Raw genomic sequence first — 15,413 nt, 5'->3', positions numbered from 1 at the left:
AGTGACCGCAGCAGCAGTCATGGGAAGACCATCCGAGATCAACCCCAACTCTACTAGATCATTTCCTAACAGAATGTTAGCAGGGACATTGTCCTGAACCAGGACAGGAAGCTTTGCTGTCTTGTCTCCAATCATGAGTGTGACTAAGGCTACAGGCGATAATTTGGGAGGCCCACCAGCTAACCTGGTGGTTCTCAGAGGAGCACCTACATAGTCCTCTGGCTTGAGCAGGGTCCTGTCCACCACTGTCATGCTTGCCCCAGTGTCTCTCAAACCAGTAGAAGGCTGGCCATTCAGGAGGACACTTCTCAAAAACCTACGGGTGTTCTGCGGGATAGTCGCCAGTACTTCTGCGTACTGGTCCCAGGCCCCAAGGGACACTAAGGAAATCTCTACTGGAGCACCAAAAGTGATTCCGGTAGAGGAGGGGAGGGCGGTGGCCTCCACCTCAGACACGGGGTAAGGGTAGGTCAGGCTGACAGCCTGTACTCCAAGTGCCTTACCTTTACACTTGGAGTCACCCCTTCGGTGATCCAGAGCCCCACAATCCCAACAAGCGCTAGGAGTGCGAGGTACGGTACTGGAACCACTGGGAGCCTGCTTTGCAGCAGGTGGACCACTACTCTTATTCCCACCCACAGAGGATTTATCCCCACTAGATTTTTGGTTCTTAGGAGAGGAAGGTTTTGTGTTACTCGACTGTGACTGCTTGGGGGACTCCTCAGCCTTCTGAGAGGCCCCCTTTTCCTTATCCTTGTCCTTCCCACTGGAGTCCTTAGGGGACACCCGGTGGGAGACCCACTTGTCAGCCAACCTAGCCAGCTTAAAGGGGTCCAAAATGTTCTGGTCAGCAACATACTGACGCAGCTCTGGCGAACAGGCTTCGGAAAAATGCTCAAAAAACAACAGGTGGGATAATTCAGCAAAAGTTTTCACCTTGTACCCATCAATCCATCCCATCATGTTCATGTGCGCAGCACTCACCCAGTCAACCCAAGACACATTCTCTCGTTTCTTAAAATCCCTGAACCTCTTAAGGTATTGGGTAGGTGTCTTGCCAAACTTGGCTATTAAAGCAGACTTCATACACTCATACTGACCCCTTTCTTCCACACTCAGCTTCAGAATACAGTCATATCCAGTTTGAGGTACTCTACTTAACAAACACTTAGCCCAATCTCTTTTATCAACATCATGAATCGCACAAGCCATTTCAAACGCTTCAATCCATTGGAGGATATCTGAACCCTCCAAAAACACACCAACCAAATCCTTCATAAACTTGGTGGCTGGGGACCTGCCACTCTCAATTGGTTTAGCTGAAGTCTCCACTCGAGCTTTCTCTAACTGGATTCTCTGACATTCAGTGTCCTTATCTTTGAGCGCAAGATCCCTGTCCTTGAGTTCCACTTGCTGTGCCAGCTCCTCTTTCTTAAGCTCAGCTTCTATTTCCAACTTGCGATATTCAAAGGCTAACTTCATCCTCAATAACTCAAGTTCCATGGAAGTGCTGGGGTTCGGAACAGAGGCAGCAGGAATGGCGGCATTCCCAGAAACAGATTCAGCGACAACCCCGGGGGCAGAGTCCTCACTGGTTGCATCCCCCCCTTCATCAAGAGTTTCACCATCAGTCTGGTAGTCCACCAGGGCAGCTATCAGCTCAGCCCTAGACTTATCCACAAAGTCTAACTCCCTGGCTTCACAAGCACTCTGGAGAGCCTCTAAGCTCATCCGAGTCAATTTACCATTCGCAATGGTCTCCATTGCTTGTAATGCAGTTATTTGGTACACACCTAAACCTTAATTCAATAAAGTGCAGATATTTTGTAAGTGGCACGGTTACACACTGATTCTTAAAACCATAAGCATCCCACCGCTGCCACCAAGCTGTCAAGACGAGGTGGGGGGGTCTGTACTTCCGCTCTCTATATGGTAGAGGAAAGGCACAGAAGACCCCTGCCAAGATTCTCAAATTGGTAACGTTGGACGAGCAATCAAGGCCTAGCTTCTCAGGAGGTGATGCAGGCTGGTTCTTAAGTACAGTGTATCCCCAAGCCCCCACAAAGGAATGTCCACACACTGTATTAACGAAAACACAGTCTTTATATAATTAATATTCACGGTTATGTACACTTATCACAATAACGCACTTTGTGCTCCGGAGAATCGGCAATGATAAATATTTACAGTTCTAGAGTGGTACCACTAATATTCGATTGAAATGAGACCAGCAATAGAGAAGAGAGAAAGCAGACGGATGAGACAATAGGCAGAATACCGGTCCCTACCACTGGACACGGTTCTGAGTGGAGATCCCCCCACCTGGGCAACCTGTAAAATAACGAGATATATAAAACAAGCCCAGTCCATATATTGTTCCAGAGTCTCGTTCTCTCCCACAATGTTTTTACCCCCCCAATGTACCTGGTGGAGTAGAGTTCGTCGGCGAGGCGTCGACCGATCCTTCTGGAGTGACTCCCTTTAAGGCAGGAGCCACGGATCATCGAGAGGCGTCGCGGACTCGTGGTTCGGTGTCGGGGAATCGGCGGCCCTTCTTGAATGTCGCCCCTTTCAGGCGGGAGACACGGGGCGCCGAACGTCCGACCGTGAACCGGGTAGAACTATGTCGATGCGGCAGCAGGCTTGGATCCGAGCGGTGCTCGTCGACGACAGAGCGTTGGCGTCCTGCAAGGATGAGGCGTGCGGGGCACCTCGGTGACGATAGTTCTGGACCGCAAAGAGATGAAGAAGAACTGTGGCCCAGCAAGGGCGTCGAGTCGTCGGCGTCTCTGCGGTCTTTGGGTGGCGGGAAACCCACCGGTGGATACTCCTCGGCGCGGCGACGGGCAGGCCTTCTCCCACAGGAGATGACACGGCGATGCAGACGAGAGCGTCCGTTGATCAGTCGAAAGTTCTTAGGCAACGGGAGCACGGCGGCTCCGGTCGGCGACAGCAGTCGTCGACAGTGGCGGACAACAGTCCGGGCGCTTCACTTTGGGATTCCTCAGCAGTCCCCGTATCGGGTCGGCAGCCTTTCGTAGGTCTGTCTACCAGGGAGCGTTGGCAAAGGTCAGCTGTGCACGATGGTCCCTCGTAGCTCGGGAAGAGGGCGCCTTACCAGGTCCTCTCTGGGTCAGTCCTTGGAGACACGGCAGCCTTTAGATCGTGAAGGAGAGCCACGGCAAACCTTCTCTTCCAGCAGGGCCTCAAGGTCAAGCGTCAGTTACTCCAGTTACTCGTCGTAGTGGACTTCAGCTTCTGAACAATTTCCAGTGGTGAGAGGTCCCCAGATATACTATTCGGTCTCTCATCCACACTGCTGGCACACATTCAGCAGCCAATCGTACAGCAGGCCATTCATGCAGTCGGTCAGCCAATCAGGCACGCAGGGCATTCAGGCCACTCTTCTCCCGCTCAGACACTCACAACACGGAATGTGGATTGAGACAAGTACTCAGCCATTCAGCTCTACACACTGCATTCAGTCCGGTTTCGGGCAGGGCTGTCTCAGTCTTTGTCTCTCATGGCAGAAACCAGACAGCCACAACACGGAGTGCATATTGGTCACACTCCCCATTCACCCAGGTCCCACCCACAGGAGGTACCCACAACATACAGTCAGCGGGAAGGCTCCAGCAAGTCTAGCTGGGCCTTCACAACAACACCATATACGGAACTTCCACCCAACAACCAGTCAGGGGGAAGGGACAGAGTCAGGGCTTCCCAGGACTTTGGGAAAACAAGGTATCAGGCGATAGAAAGCAAGAGGCCACCGGGGCCATCTTGTCTCCTATCCGGAATCAACTGATCCCAATGGCAGGGCCTGGGTATCCCAAAATGGAGGACACCCAGAGCACCTGTCCAATTCAGCATGGAGCTGCCACCAGCCCATACCCTGCTCTGTGGGCCACCCACAGGTGCCCAAAAACATACACTAGGGGCACAGAGTTGTACCCCTACCCAGGGGTGCCATAAGGGTATCCCATGGGTCTGTTCACCAAACCAAAAGAGAGAGCTGCACTGCCAGGAGTCCCAAATGGATTCCTGGGCAGAAAACATAACAGAACACACGATAAAAGGCAGAAAAGGACAAGGATTCAGAGGCCCTGTCCCTCTGATACATTTCCAGCATCACACTTACCCACACCCAGCACAACATAATGGCCGCATGAAGGGGAACATTTGCCACATACCACAATCCACAAACATAACATAGGATGGGTGGTGCAAAGGGCAACTCATGCCAAACACAAATAGCGCTATGTGCCTGCCTACTGTCCAAGGTGGTGGCATAATCTACACCATATGGTACTGGACGCATATCAGGTCACTTGTGCTGTTCTACCATGTCTACACGGTCATGCAGAACCATTTTTGAACTTCGCCACCATCTGAGAAATGCATACTTAAAACGGGATGTCTGCGTTATGGTGGAGTGCTATGGTGCAGGCCTAGGCTCTTCGGTGCCTCACCTACGGCCTATGGCCTTTTGCCATACACCCAACAGTGTAGGCCTTGGCCACACCCAGCACAACATAACAGTCATGCAGGTGAACAAGTGGCCAGGTACATGCAGGTCACCCCTAGCCACTTCTAGGCATCCACTACTTCACCACTGCACCCTCAGGACACGCTAGAGGAGCCAGTCACCCCTAGCCACTTCTAGGCATCCACTACTTCACCACTGCACCCTCGGGACACACTAGAGGAGTCCTCCCTCCATCAGGTCCAGGCATGCACTACACAGTTTAAGAATTGCAACCAATACCCACAACTATGAAAGCAACATTTTATGCAATGATCAGAAACCGCACACCGAAGGCAACAATGTGAAACCTACTTCACCCCAGGGAATATATTTGGCAGTGCAAGTTGGCCACCCATTCATTGAAGGGGCTACGGGCTTAACGCATGCCACACACCGTACTGCAGTGTACGTTTCAAGTTTCATGTGTTCTTCATTGTACTCCCCTTCTGCCAGTGCTCTACCATCACTGACCGCAAGGGCCTCACCACACACAGCACACTCTAGTACAACCCATGTTTTACTCCTCATGTCATGTGTAATGACCTCCACATCTGCAATTGCGCCTGCCATCTTTCACCCTGGTCACATCTTTACATGCATGGCTCCATGCCTTTGTGGTGCCTGTGCGGACGGTATGCGAGTGGATGTGTACAGTGTCCATATTGCAACTTTCTGATGCTGATGACTTCCTTTCATGGCGCAATGTGTTCAAACACTCCCTCAAGCAAGGGTCTTATAAGGGCCTAACCATAGCAAACGCAAATGGTGACATGTGGCTCCCTATTGTGCAACAGGGGCAATGATGACCACCATATGCTAATGTATGCATAGCAGCTCACTTCTGCTGTTCTACCAAGTGTACAATGTCCTCCACAACCATTGTGTGCCGCTCACCAACTTCAAATGCATGCAGTGACAACTGCATTGCTGCAATATGTTGTGGTGGCTGTGATGAAGGCCTGGGCTGTTGGGTGCATGGCATACGGCCTTCGGCTATGCACCCGACAGTCTAGGCCTTGGCCACAATCACTACAAGATAACAGAGCCATGCAGGCGACCATCTAGGCATGTGTCAGAAACCACAAAGGCAACATACGCACCTGGGAGGCAAGGACACGTGTTCCACTTACCGTAATGCAGAAACATATTGCTGTGTTTGGCACCACTACCCACTTCCAATAACAAAGCATTATAAGCATGCCAACCAAACAACACAATCTTCATAACATTGGGCCTGCTCCCAACACTCAAGTACGTGCATAGGACCCATAGTGCGTAGTGCACTGCAACACTTACTAATCTGCGCAATGCACACTACGCATGCACATATAAGAACCAGTTGCACCTCTTCCATATGTACACTATTCCGTTAGTGCACCCAGTGGACACACTGCACGACTGGTCACTGCAGCATCTCCACCCATACACCGACAACTGTAGGTTGTTCTACCAATCACCACACCCATGCAACCAACATTGTGTGCACTGCAGCCAAACCACACACAAAAAGAAACAATGTGGCACCTACTTTCAACCAGTGGACACACCTTTTCAACCAGTGGACATACTTTTCTGTTCTAGGGCTGCAGCCATGCATCGAAGGGGCTATGGACTTACCTCACACAGCACACCATAGTACACACTGTGTTTAAATCCTCATGTCTTGTGGAATACACTCCCCTTCTGCAAATGTGCCTGCCACCACTGATCACAGAAGGACATCGCTGCTGCAGCTGGCATGCCATAACGAAGGCTGCCTGCAATGACCACACAAGATTGTTGCCTGTTGAGGTATGCGCATTGGCAGAACATGCACGGATAGCGCTGGCACACCACTGTCTTCTTCCAATGAGATATATCACATGAAGCACTTCTCACTCCTGCACCCTTTCCATTCCTTCTTCCCACCACCAGATACCGTACACTATGTTTTTCAGGACCTTTCACCGCTGCATTGTCCTCCGATACAACATGCCACCGTCATGGAACACTTTTGACACACATCCCGTCACGGCACACTGCAGTGCAATCAAAATTTTGACCGCGCAGCGAACAGGGAAATGGGACCCGGAGCGGAGCCAGATTTAACTAATTTTAGTGCGCACACTGCTATGTACAAGAGGCCCAGCCATGCATACAAAGGCTTAGAACCTTGCCACACACAACACTATCCTCCGATAAACCATGGCAGCGTTTCCCAAAAACGCACAGCACGTTTCCCTCCAGCCAACCACCGGCTGCGTCCAATGTTTGCCGACATCACGGCATACTGCAGGTCAATGAGACTTTTGTCCGCGTAGCGAACAGGGAAATGGGACCCAGATATCACACATATTTGGGACGTACATTTCAGTTCTTTGCAACAAAAGTACTGGTCCAATTTCCACCAAACACACAAAAGCACGCTTTCTGACCCAAGCCCCCGCTCCTGCAGCAAATTTGGTGAAAATATGTCCAGCCGATCGGCCTGTAGCCGTGCGCAAAGTTTTTCCCCATTCAGTCTATGGAAAGAAAAAAAAATGTGGGACCCCACTATAACTATGCCCCCCCCCTGCACGAAACCTCACCCAACTTGCCGATAATATTCAGATCCAGCCATTTACTTTTTTAAAAAAAAGTTTGGTGACGATTCCTCCAGGGGGAGCAAAGTTATAAGCCACAGAAAAGTGCTATTCTATAAGGTTAGCAACTTAACCATAACTACACGGCCGCTACCGCGGACCGTGTAATATAGATGTATACATACAAACCAAAACTGATTTGTGCTTGGCTAGTTTAGGAGGTTTATAAATTGTAGCACATACCAACAAGGTGACATTAGGTGATATACTTCCCAGAACGTGCAGAATTAGGCCAGATTTTCAAAAGTTTTTTGGCAGAAAGTGATGCGATGCACAAGCTTATCTCATCACCTATACCAAAAAAAGAAGCCCAATCTACAAAGGGCATCTTGCGCAAATCAGGAGGAGTTTCTCTACATTTAAAAGCCTGTACAGAATTCACAAATGGAATGCACTTTAAAATGTGCAGGAAACGTACATCCCACTGTGTCTGTTTGGAACAATCTCGGGGTAGTCACTGCATGACAGGGTCTTCCCTAACCCCGCCATGCAATGTGAGCGAAGTGGTATGAAGTCTTCCCAGTTGCATTTCTATCCCACAAACAGGGATAAACATTTATATTTGCTCCTCGCATTTCACTAGGGGGCAGGCCAGCTTCGCGCTACTCTCCAACCTCTCCCCCGCCCCCCTTAACTCCCCCCAATACCCCCACGAAATGCACTGGTCAACTTTAAGAATAGGGTGACCTACACATTTCTGTAATAATCGCAATGAAAAAAACGCACCCTCTGTGCTTTTTTCATTTGCATTAATTTTTGAGAATCTGTCCCAAAATATATATGTCGCGAGTTCCAAACAGGCGCTGGGGACTCTACTATTTTCCCGCACATTTTTAAGTGTATCCAGTTTATGAAAAAGGGCGCTAGGGGATGTTGTTGCGCATTTTAAAGCCCATCCCTTATGTGAACTCAGGATGCACTTTTAAATGTGCATAAATCCCACCGATTTGTGCAAATGTGTATCTGAATGGGAACTTCACTCTTGTGGATAAGGCGGCTCTTTTTTTGCAAAAGGGATGAGATGCGCTGGAGCATCTCATTGCTTGCGCCCAAAAACTTTTGAGAATGTGGCCCAATTTATTCAGACGAAAGTCTATTGACGTGTATTTTTTGCAAGGGCTATTTTTTATTTCCTTTTACTGAAATGAACATCTGTAGTGTTGAAAGGAATTATACCAGAAATGGTCGCGTGCAAAATGTGGTCAACCTATCTATCAATGTTATGTCACATTATATGTAGACATGTATCGTTTATTGCAAACCTTTCACGTTTTGTAAATTGCATAGAAACCATGGAGATTCCAGCTCAGCTAAAGGGCATCGGCGACATGCATAATTAGAAGTGCAGTGGCTGAACAGAATTATTACCAGCATGCGGAGGGGGTGTGTGTAGCTACAGTAACACCCCCATGCAAATGTTAAGTAGTGTATTATCTGAGCGGAATCAAAATAGCCTCCCCTTTATTCGCCACTCGCTCCAGTCCCCAGACCACAACCCCTTTTCCAGCGTTTGGGGGAGGGAGTGTTAAATAATGGTATGTAAACTGATGCCCAGGCAAGTGAAGTCAGTGGAGTTTGTGGGAAGTGCGTGCACAAGTCTGATCTGGGCATACAAGACAGGGGGGGAAAAGCGAAGCAGCAACAGAAACCAAAGCCTCAAAACTTAAAAGTTTTACGGGTTGAGAAATGGCGGGTTTCTCCCACATTTTTAGGCACTCCAGTAGACTCCCGGCTACTGATCCCGATGCTTTTTTGTGTCTCAGCCTGGTGTCACGTTTTCACCAGTTATCCAAAGTTTCCCCTTTGGAACGGGAAAGGAAAGGGGATGGGCAGGTACCAGGGTTACTGTTGAGCGTGGAGCAAAGGCAGCTGCTACCTGAAGGGCATGGGCGGCAGTCGGCGCAGAACATGCAAGATTCAGCCATGGCTGTGCCAAGAACTAAAGTGAAAAGCCTTAGAGAAATGCCAGGACCAAGCACCTTCAACAATCTAATGGAGTTTTTCTACAGAGATGGGTTTAGCCGCATCCACGAAATTCAGGTACGTTTCTTCTGGCAATCCACGTACAAAATGTGTGATTTTTAAAAGGTACCATTTGTGTGAAAGTTTAAGAACATGCAATGAGCAGAAACTACGTGGAAACGAAATGTCAGTGTTTGCTACGGGGGCTTTGTAGACGATGTATGGTAAATCATAAAGTAGCTAGAGGGTGTGTAGATAAAGAACATTGGGACAGACATGCCTAAATATAAATTGTGGGTTAGAGCCTATGCTGTAGGCACAGTGTTCGCGTTGGGGTTGTTACACAGGCAGGATGTAGTATACCCCAAAAAGGGATGTAGTATAAATAAAGTTGTCTTTAGCAGCTTGCTTTGAGGAACAGGGTGCGCGAATATACACTTAACTAGTGCAGCAAGACCTGTGTGAGAGAATAATCCACAGGGTATTTCACCTTGCGTGGAGACTGATGCTTTTTGGGATGCACAATGGAAGATTTTCTTAATGCTTAGGGTTGTTTTATATACAGTGGGCTGTTTTGGAGGGACACACGACGAGAAAAGCAGCCGGGCCAAAAATGTGAAAATGAAATGTTATCGAAAACAACATCCATTTAACATTTATTAAATGTTAAAAAATGGAGCGTGCCTCTCTCAAGCAGGGCTCGAGAACACAACCCCATACCCCCTCGAATATTAAGCTGGCAGTTGTTAATTTGCAAATGGGCTATTTTTATATTCTTTGGGTTTGAGTGGCTGAACATTTTACCATGTGCTGTTGAGTTTCGGAGCCGGTTACACAAGCAGAAGCCAGGAGGCGAGGCAGGCAGCCCGTCCCTCCTCCAAGTGGGCATGGCTCGGCCTTTTCCCTCGCCCCCCACCTCCTTCTCCGGTCTTGCCGCCGCAGCCGTCCTCGGCATCACTATCTCTCAATCTGTGCGCTGCTCTGTATTACGAGATCCCGTCGAGTAAAACTGAAAAACATAATCTCAAGTGGAATCGCCTCCATTTTGTCCCGGGGGGAGGGGGGGGTAACACGAAAAACACATATCCTTCCCAATATGTGAACGCAGAACCGGACAAAAGATTAACTTGCATGTCACGAATTTCGTGCACCAAATGCAAAATGTCCGCATGGTTTGCAAAACAACACATTCAACAATTCCTTTCAATAAGAGGTAGGTTCGCCCACATTTTTTTGGGATTTAGCCTAAATAGAAAATGAAATTCTGCCAGCCGCGCGCGAAATGAACGAACCAACCATTCTTTCGCGATAAACCTCGTTTCGCTACTAGGTGCGGAAATGAAGACGTACATTTCGTGATTCATTTATTTGCTGAAAATATTCTCGATAGACTAATTGAAAAGTGCGCAGAGCCAGTCTGTCAGAGGGAACCCGGCGTCAGTCTGTGCCTGGAGCTGAGCAAAAGCGTCAGCGTGACTCTACGTCGGTACGGTCCGTCGAGCAACCTTAGGGGGCGCTGCTGCTGGCTGCGTCACTCGGCGCGAGCGTGCGTGCGTGCTTCCTAGACAGCCGTTGCTAAACCAGGCTGCGAAACAAGCACAAACGCTCGTCAAAACATACCGCCTCAAGGGATACCTGCCAAAAATAACGAGGCGAACGGCTACACAAGCAGTCTTTAAACACGAACGTTAGTCCCGTTTTTTTTTTTTTTAAATGAATGTTATGGTTGATTCGGGAGGGGTTTCCTTGTCTCCCAGAATCGGACCTGGTGTGTAAGGGCGAAGACGGGCAGCGCAGGCACCCCCTCACACCCAACTAATTGTACGTAGCTTGTGCTGATGTTTGCGCTTGATAAGATTGTTGTTGGATAGAATTATGAGAATGGAGTTGATTATTATTCTCTACATTTTATTGTTGCATTTTGTAATAAATGCAGCTGGGTAATTTGAGAAAAGTATGGGATGTTTTGTGGTCCAGAGTGCCCTGCCACTTGCGTGCCCCATAGCCACTTTCTTGCATACTGTTATGTCCCAGCCCTCGGCGTGCGCGCACGAGGGTTGGAGGAGTAAGCTAGGCCGCACGGCCTGTGGCGCAGCGCCAGCGGGAGCTCCAATAACTCGCACGCACACACGGGTGGATGGTCTGCCCCGGAACTGCCTCCCGGGGGCGGGGCTTTTATTCAGCACGCCCTGCGTCACCGCGTAGCGGGACGCAGGGCGGAACATAACATTCCTCCTTTATTATAAAACAAACATAACACTAACTTGCATCAACTGTGAGTGCAAACATCTGCTCACGCTCTTAACCAATAATCGTCCGGCCATAGGGTCCGTGGTCCAGGCACCTCACACTACCACACATAGTCATTTAGCTTGGCCGGCGGTCTCGTGGCCGCTCTCAGACCGTACCGCCCTTCTCGGGGCCTGCACCCCCCCCCCCGGCTCCTGATCTGGCTCACCTTCACTGGTCATGTCCTCGAGGTCGGGGGCCTCCAGCGGTTCCCAGGTTCCATCCGCCGCTCTTGTCTCCTCCGGGATGGACTTAGGCTCGTCTTCGCTGGGCTGAGCGTCCTCCTCTTCCAGATGGCACTCACTGTCAGTCCACAGGTTGCGAGGCACTGCCTTGAACCATGATGAGTTCCTCGTCACTCGACGGTGTCCTCGGGTCACAGTCACCATGGTTCCGTGCCGATCGCTGATGGTCCATGGCAGTTCCTCGTATCTGGTGTCGAGTTTTGATTTGGCGGGGTTTCGTAGCATGACGACTTGGTCCCCCACTTGGTGATCAGACTGCCTCGCTCTTCTCTTGCCGCTCATGTGGGCATTGGCACTCCTTCTCCTCATTTCCGTGCGCTCTTCATTGACCTCATCCGGGGTCCTGCTTGGATGGTGCGGAATCGAGGATCGGATGACGGTGCCGAACATGAGATCCACCGGCGGTATGCCGGTTGTGCTGTGGGGGGTAAGCCGATAGTTCCTGAGGAATTGGCAGAGGTCGATCTTCCATGGGCTGGCGTTCGCCTTGGATACCCTTAGCACCTTGTTAATGGTTCTCATGAAGCGTTCGGCGTCCCCGTTGGCCTGGGGCCACCTCGGCATGATGTGGTGATACTTTATGTTGAGGTCCTGCAGATAGTTCTTGAATTCCTCCCCAGTAAACGGTGGCCCATTGTCACTTTTGATGGAGTTTGGTAGTCCGTGAGTTGCGAACATTTTTTCTATGGCTGGAATGACCACTTCCGCTGCTGTGGATTCGACTATTTCAACCTCTGGATATCGGGAGTGGTCGTCAACAGCTACCAAGAGGTGGAGGCCTTCCCGTAGCTTGTAGAAGTCAATGCTGATGGCCTCCCACCGAGAGCGGCCGCGTGCCGCCGATAGAATTTGTTCTGGTTCTTGCGGGGCTCCTGTTATCTGACAGGCTAGGCACGTGCTGATGAGCGTCTCAACCCTTTCCTCGATCTGGGGAAACCATACCCTGTGCCGTATGCAGGCCTTCGTCCTTGCCAGCCCTTGGTGTCCTTCATGCGCTAGGGCCACTATCCTGTCTTGCATTCTGAGAGGGATTGTTATGCGGTTACCTCTTAGTATCACTCTGCCTTCTGTGATTGACAAGTCTTGCCGGACGGTGAACATATCGGACAGAAACCCTTTTGCTTCCGCTGTTCTGTTGTGTGTGTGTCTCATGAAGGTTTTCCAGTCCCCTGAGATTATGGCATCTTTCACTAGATTGCAGCAGGGATCCTTGTTGGTTTCTGCCTCGATGTCTTCGATGCTCACCGCTTTTGGTCTCATTGCACGAACCACTTGGCATATATGTTCCTCTGTCTCTTCGGCCACTTGGATCTCGTGTTGGGTTGCCGCTCACGGGTGCCTCAAAAGGAAATCCGCCGGGTTTCCACTGCCTGGTTGGTAGATGAGATCAAAGTCGTATTGCTGGAGATGTAGTAGCCATTTGGTGATCCGCGCCGGAGGGTGTGACGATGTTCCCATGAAGATGGGTAGTAGGGGTTTGTGGTCAGTGACTGCTGTGAACCGCCGCCCATATAGGTACAGATGAAAGTGCCTGCACCCCCACAGCACTGCGATGGCCTCTTTCTCGATGTGGGAGTACCTCTGTTCGGTTTCCGTGAGGGCTCTCGAGGCGTATGCTATCAGTCTTTTCTCCCCTTCTCTCGTCACCTGCATCAGGATGGCACCGAGCCCAACGGGGCTTGCATCCACGAATAGTTCTGTGGGCAGCTCGGTGTTGTAATACGCCATCTTGGTGTCGACGGACAGGGACTCTTTAATACTTTCAAACGAGTCTTGGCACTTCTGCCCCCAGTCCCACTTGGTGTTTGCTTTCGTCAGCTCCCGTAGTGGCTCAGATAGGGTGGCCAGGTTTCGAATGAACCTCCCGCAGTAGGTTGCCATCCCTAGGAAACTGCGTACTTCTGTAGGGGTCATCGGTGGGCTTGCCGCCTGGATGTCTGCAACCTTCTGGGGATCAGGGGAGATGCCTGTGCTGCCAAACTTGTAACCAAAGAAAGTGATTTCCGATCTGAGGAACTCGCACTTCTCCCTGTGTATGGTCAGTCCAGCCTCTTGTAGTCTGCCCAGTAGGGTATGAAGCATCTTGAGGTGCTCCTTCTTGTCGGGGGCGTGAATCAGAATGTCGTCGCTCACGTTGAGGACCCCAGGGATGCCCCTGATGACCTCCTGGATAGTTTGCTGGAATACTTCAGCCGCAGACGAGATCCCGAAGATCAGGCGTTTGTATCTCCTTAGCCCCAGATGCGTCGAGAATGTTGTAATGTAGCGCAAGTCTCTGTGGAGTTTGAGTTGATGATACCCCGCTTTCAAGTCAACTTTCGAGAAAACACAAGACCCTGTGAGGTCCGCCACGATTTCGTCGATCGTTGGGGTGATGTGGCGTTCTCGTTTGATGGCAGTGTTAGGTAGACGCATATCAATGCAAATCCGGACCTTTCCAGGCTGTTTAGGCTTTCGCGTGACAACCATCGGGGAGACCTATGGTGTGGGCCCAGTAACCGCCTCTATGATGCCAGCTTCCTCCAGAGCCTTGAGTTCCTGCTCCACTTGTTCTCTCATGTGGAAAGGTGTCCTCCGATGCCGTACGGCCTTCGGCTGTACTGTTTCGTCGATGTGCAGCCGGATGGTTTTGCCCTTCAAGCAGCCTATTCCATCTTGCAGCTTGGTGTATTGACTTAGCATTTTCTCCACCTCTTCGGCCTCATCAATGTGGCAGATGAATTTGACCACTCCCAGATCTTCTGCGGCGTCTCCACTCAGGAGGCTTTCGATTCCTGCCTTTACGACATATACTTTCGACCACAGTCTGTTTTCGCTGTGCTCCAGCGTGGTGCGGAACCTGCCCATGACTGGTAGGGGCTTCCGGCTGCCGTAGGCATACAACAGCGTATCTGTGCTTTTCAGAAGTGGTTGAGGCTTCAGTGTCTGAAATATGCTTATGGGCATCACGTTCACCGAAGCGCCGGTGTCAATGGTCATGAGAATGCGCTGGTCTTTTTTCTTTGTGTTTCTTGGCCTTGGCTTAATGCGGACACAAGGTATATCTTTCTTCCTTTCTTCTCGTTGTCCTTGCCGGGATCTTGCTGCCCTGTCGAGATGTCATCCCCTTCTTCCTCCGTGGAAGAGTGGGCCACTGCGACCCTCCTTGCACTGGCCTGCTTCTTTTTCTTGGTCGCGTTTTTGTCTGAAATGTTCTGTGGGGGCTGCGTGGAGGCGCCCGATGATCTGCACACCTTTGCATAATGATCCTTCCTGTCGCAGGCGCCGCAGGTGGTGCCTTGCGCAGGACAGTTGCGGCGGCCATGTCATGGGCCACCACACCAGCCACACTCTGTGGGCCCAGGAATGCGCGGTTGCCACCTGTTCTGGCCATAGCCCCCACTGTATTCATCCCTTCGAGGATTGTTTGTTGGTGATCTGGGCCACCATGGCTGTGTTGAGGACCGGTTGCAGTCTGTGCAGAGTGGCCTCCATGTTGGCCGCTCTGGTGTGGGCTAGTTCCCTTTGTCGTCCTAATTCAAGGATTCGTTGCAGGGGGATGCCTCTCTCGCTGAGAATTAGGCGCCTTAGTTTTTCTGAGTGTACGCCGTTAATGATTTGCCTCCTGATCTCCCTCTCAACATTAGTGAACTTGCAGGACATGGCCAATTTTCTTAACCGAGTGTGGTAGGCATCCAGGGTCTCCTCTGCTGCCTGTATGGTGGTGCAGAAGATGAATGTCTCATAGTCCGGGTTCAGTTGGGGTAGAAAATGAGCTGTTAGGGCATC

The 15,413-nt window shown here is 50.5% G+C and overlaps 1 protein-coding gene across 1 annotated transcript in view; it reads left to right on the top strand.

The window, feature by feature from the left end:
- The first annotated feature begins 8,697 nt into the window (after positions 1-8,697).
- CYP27C1 (cytochrome P450 family 27 subfamily C member 1) overlaps positions 8,698-15,413 on the top strand; it is a 111,523-nt gene continuing 104,807 nt past the window's right edge. The window contains exon 1 of the mRNA XM_069616792.1: positions 8,698-9,189. Coding sequence (XP_069472893.1) covers positions 8,836-9,189 — 354 coding nt within the window. The 5' untranslated portion in view covers positions 8,698-8,835. The remainder of the gene's footprint in view (positions 9,190-15,413) is intronic.

This window comes from Ambystoma mexicanum, chromosome 9 (genome assembly GCF_040938575.1).
Source record: "Ambystoma mexicanum isolate Mex_15411 chromosome 9, UKY_AmexF1_1, whole genome shotgun sequence".
Classification (NCBI taxonomy): domain Eukaryota; kingdom Metazoa; phylum Chordata; class Amphibia; order Caudata; family Ambystomatidae; genus Ambystoma; species Ambystoma mexicanum.
Note: the sequence above shows the minus strand (reverse complement) of the source record. Positions and strands in the feature narration are given on the sequence as shown.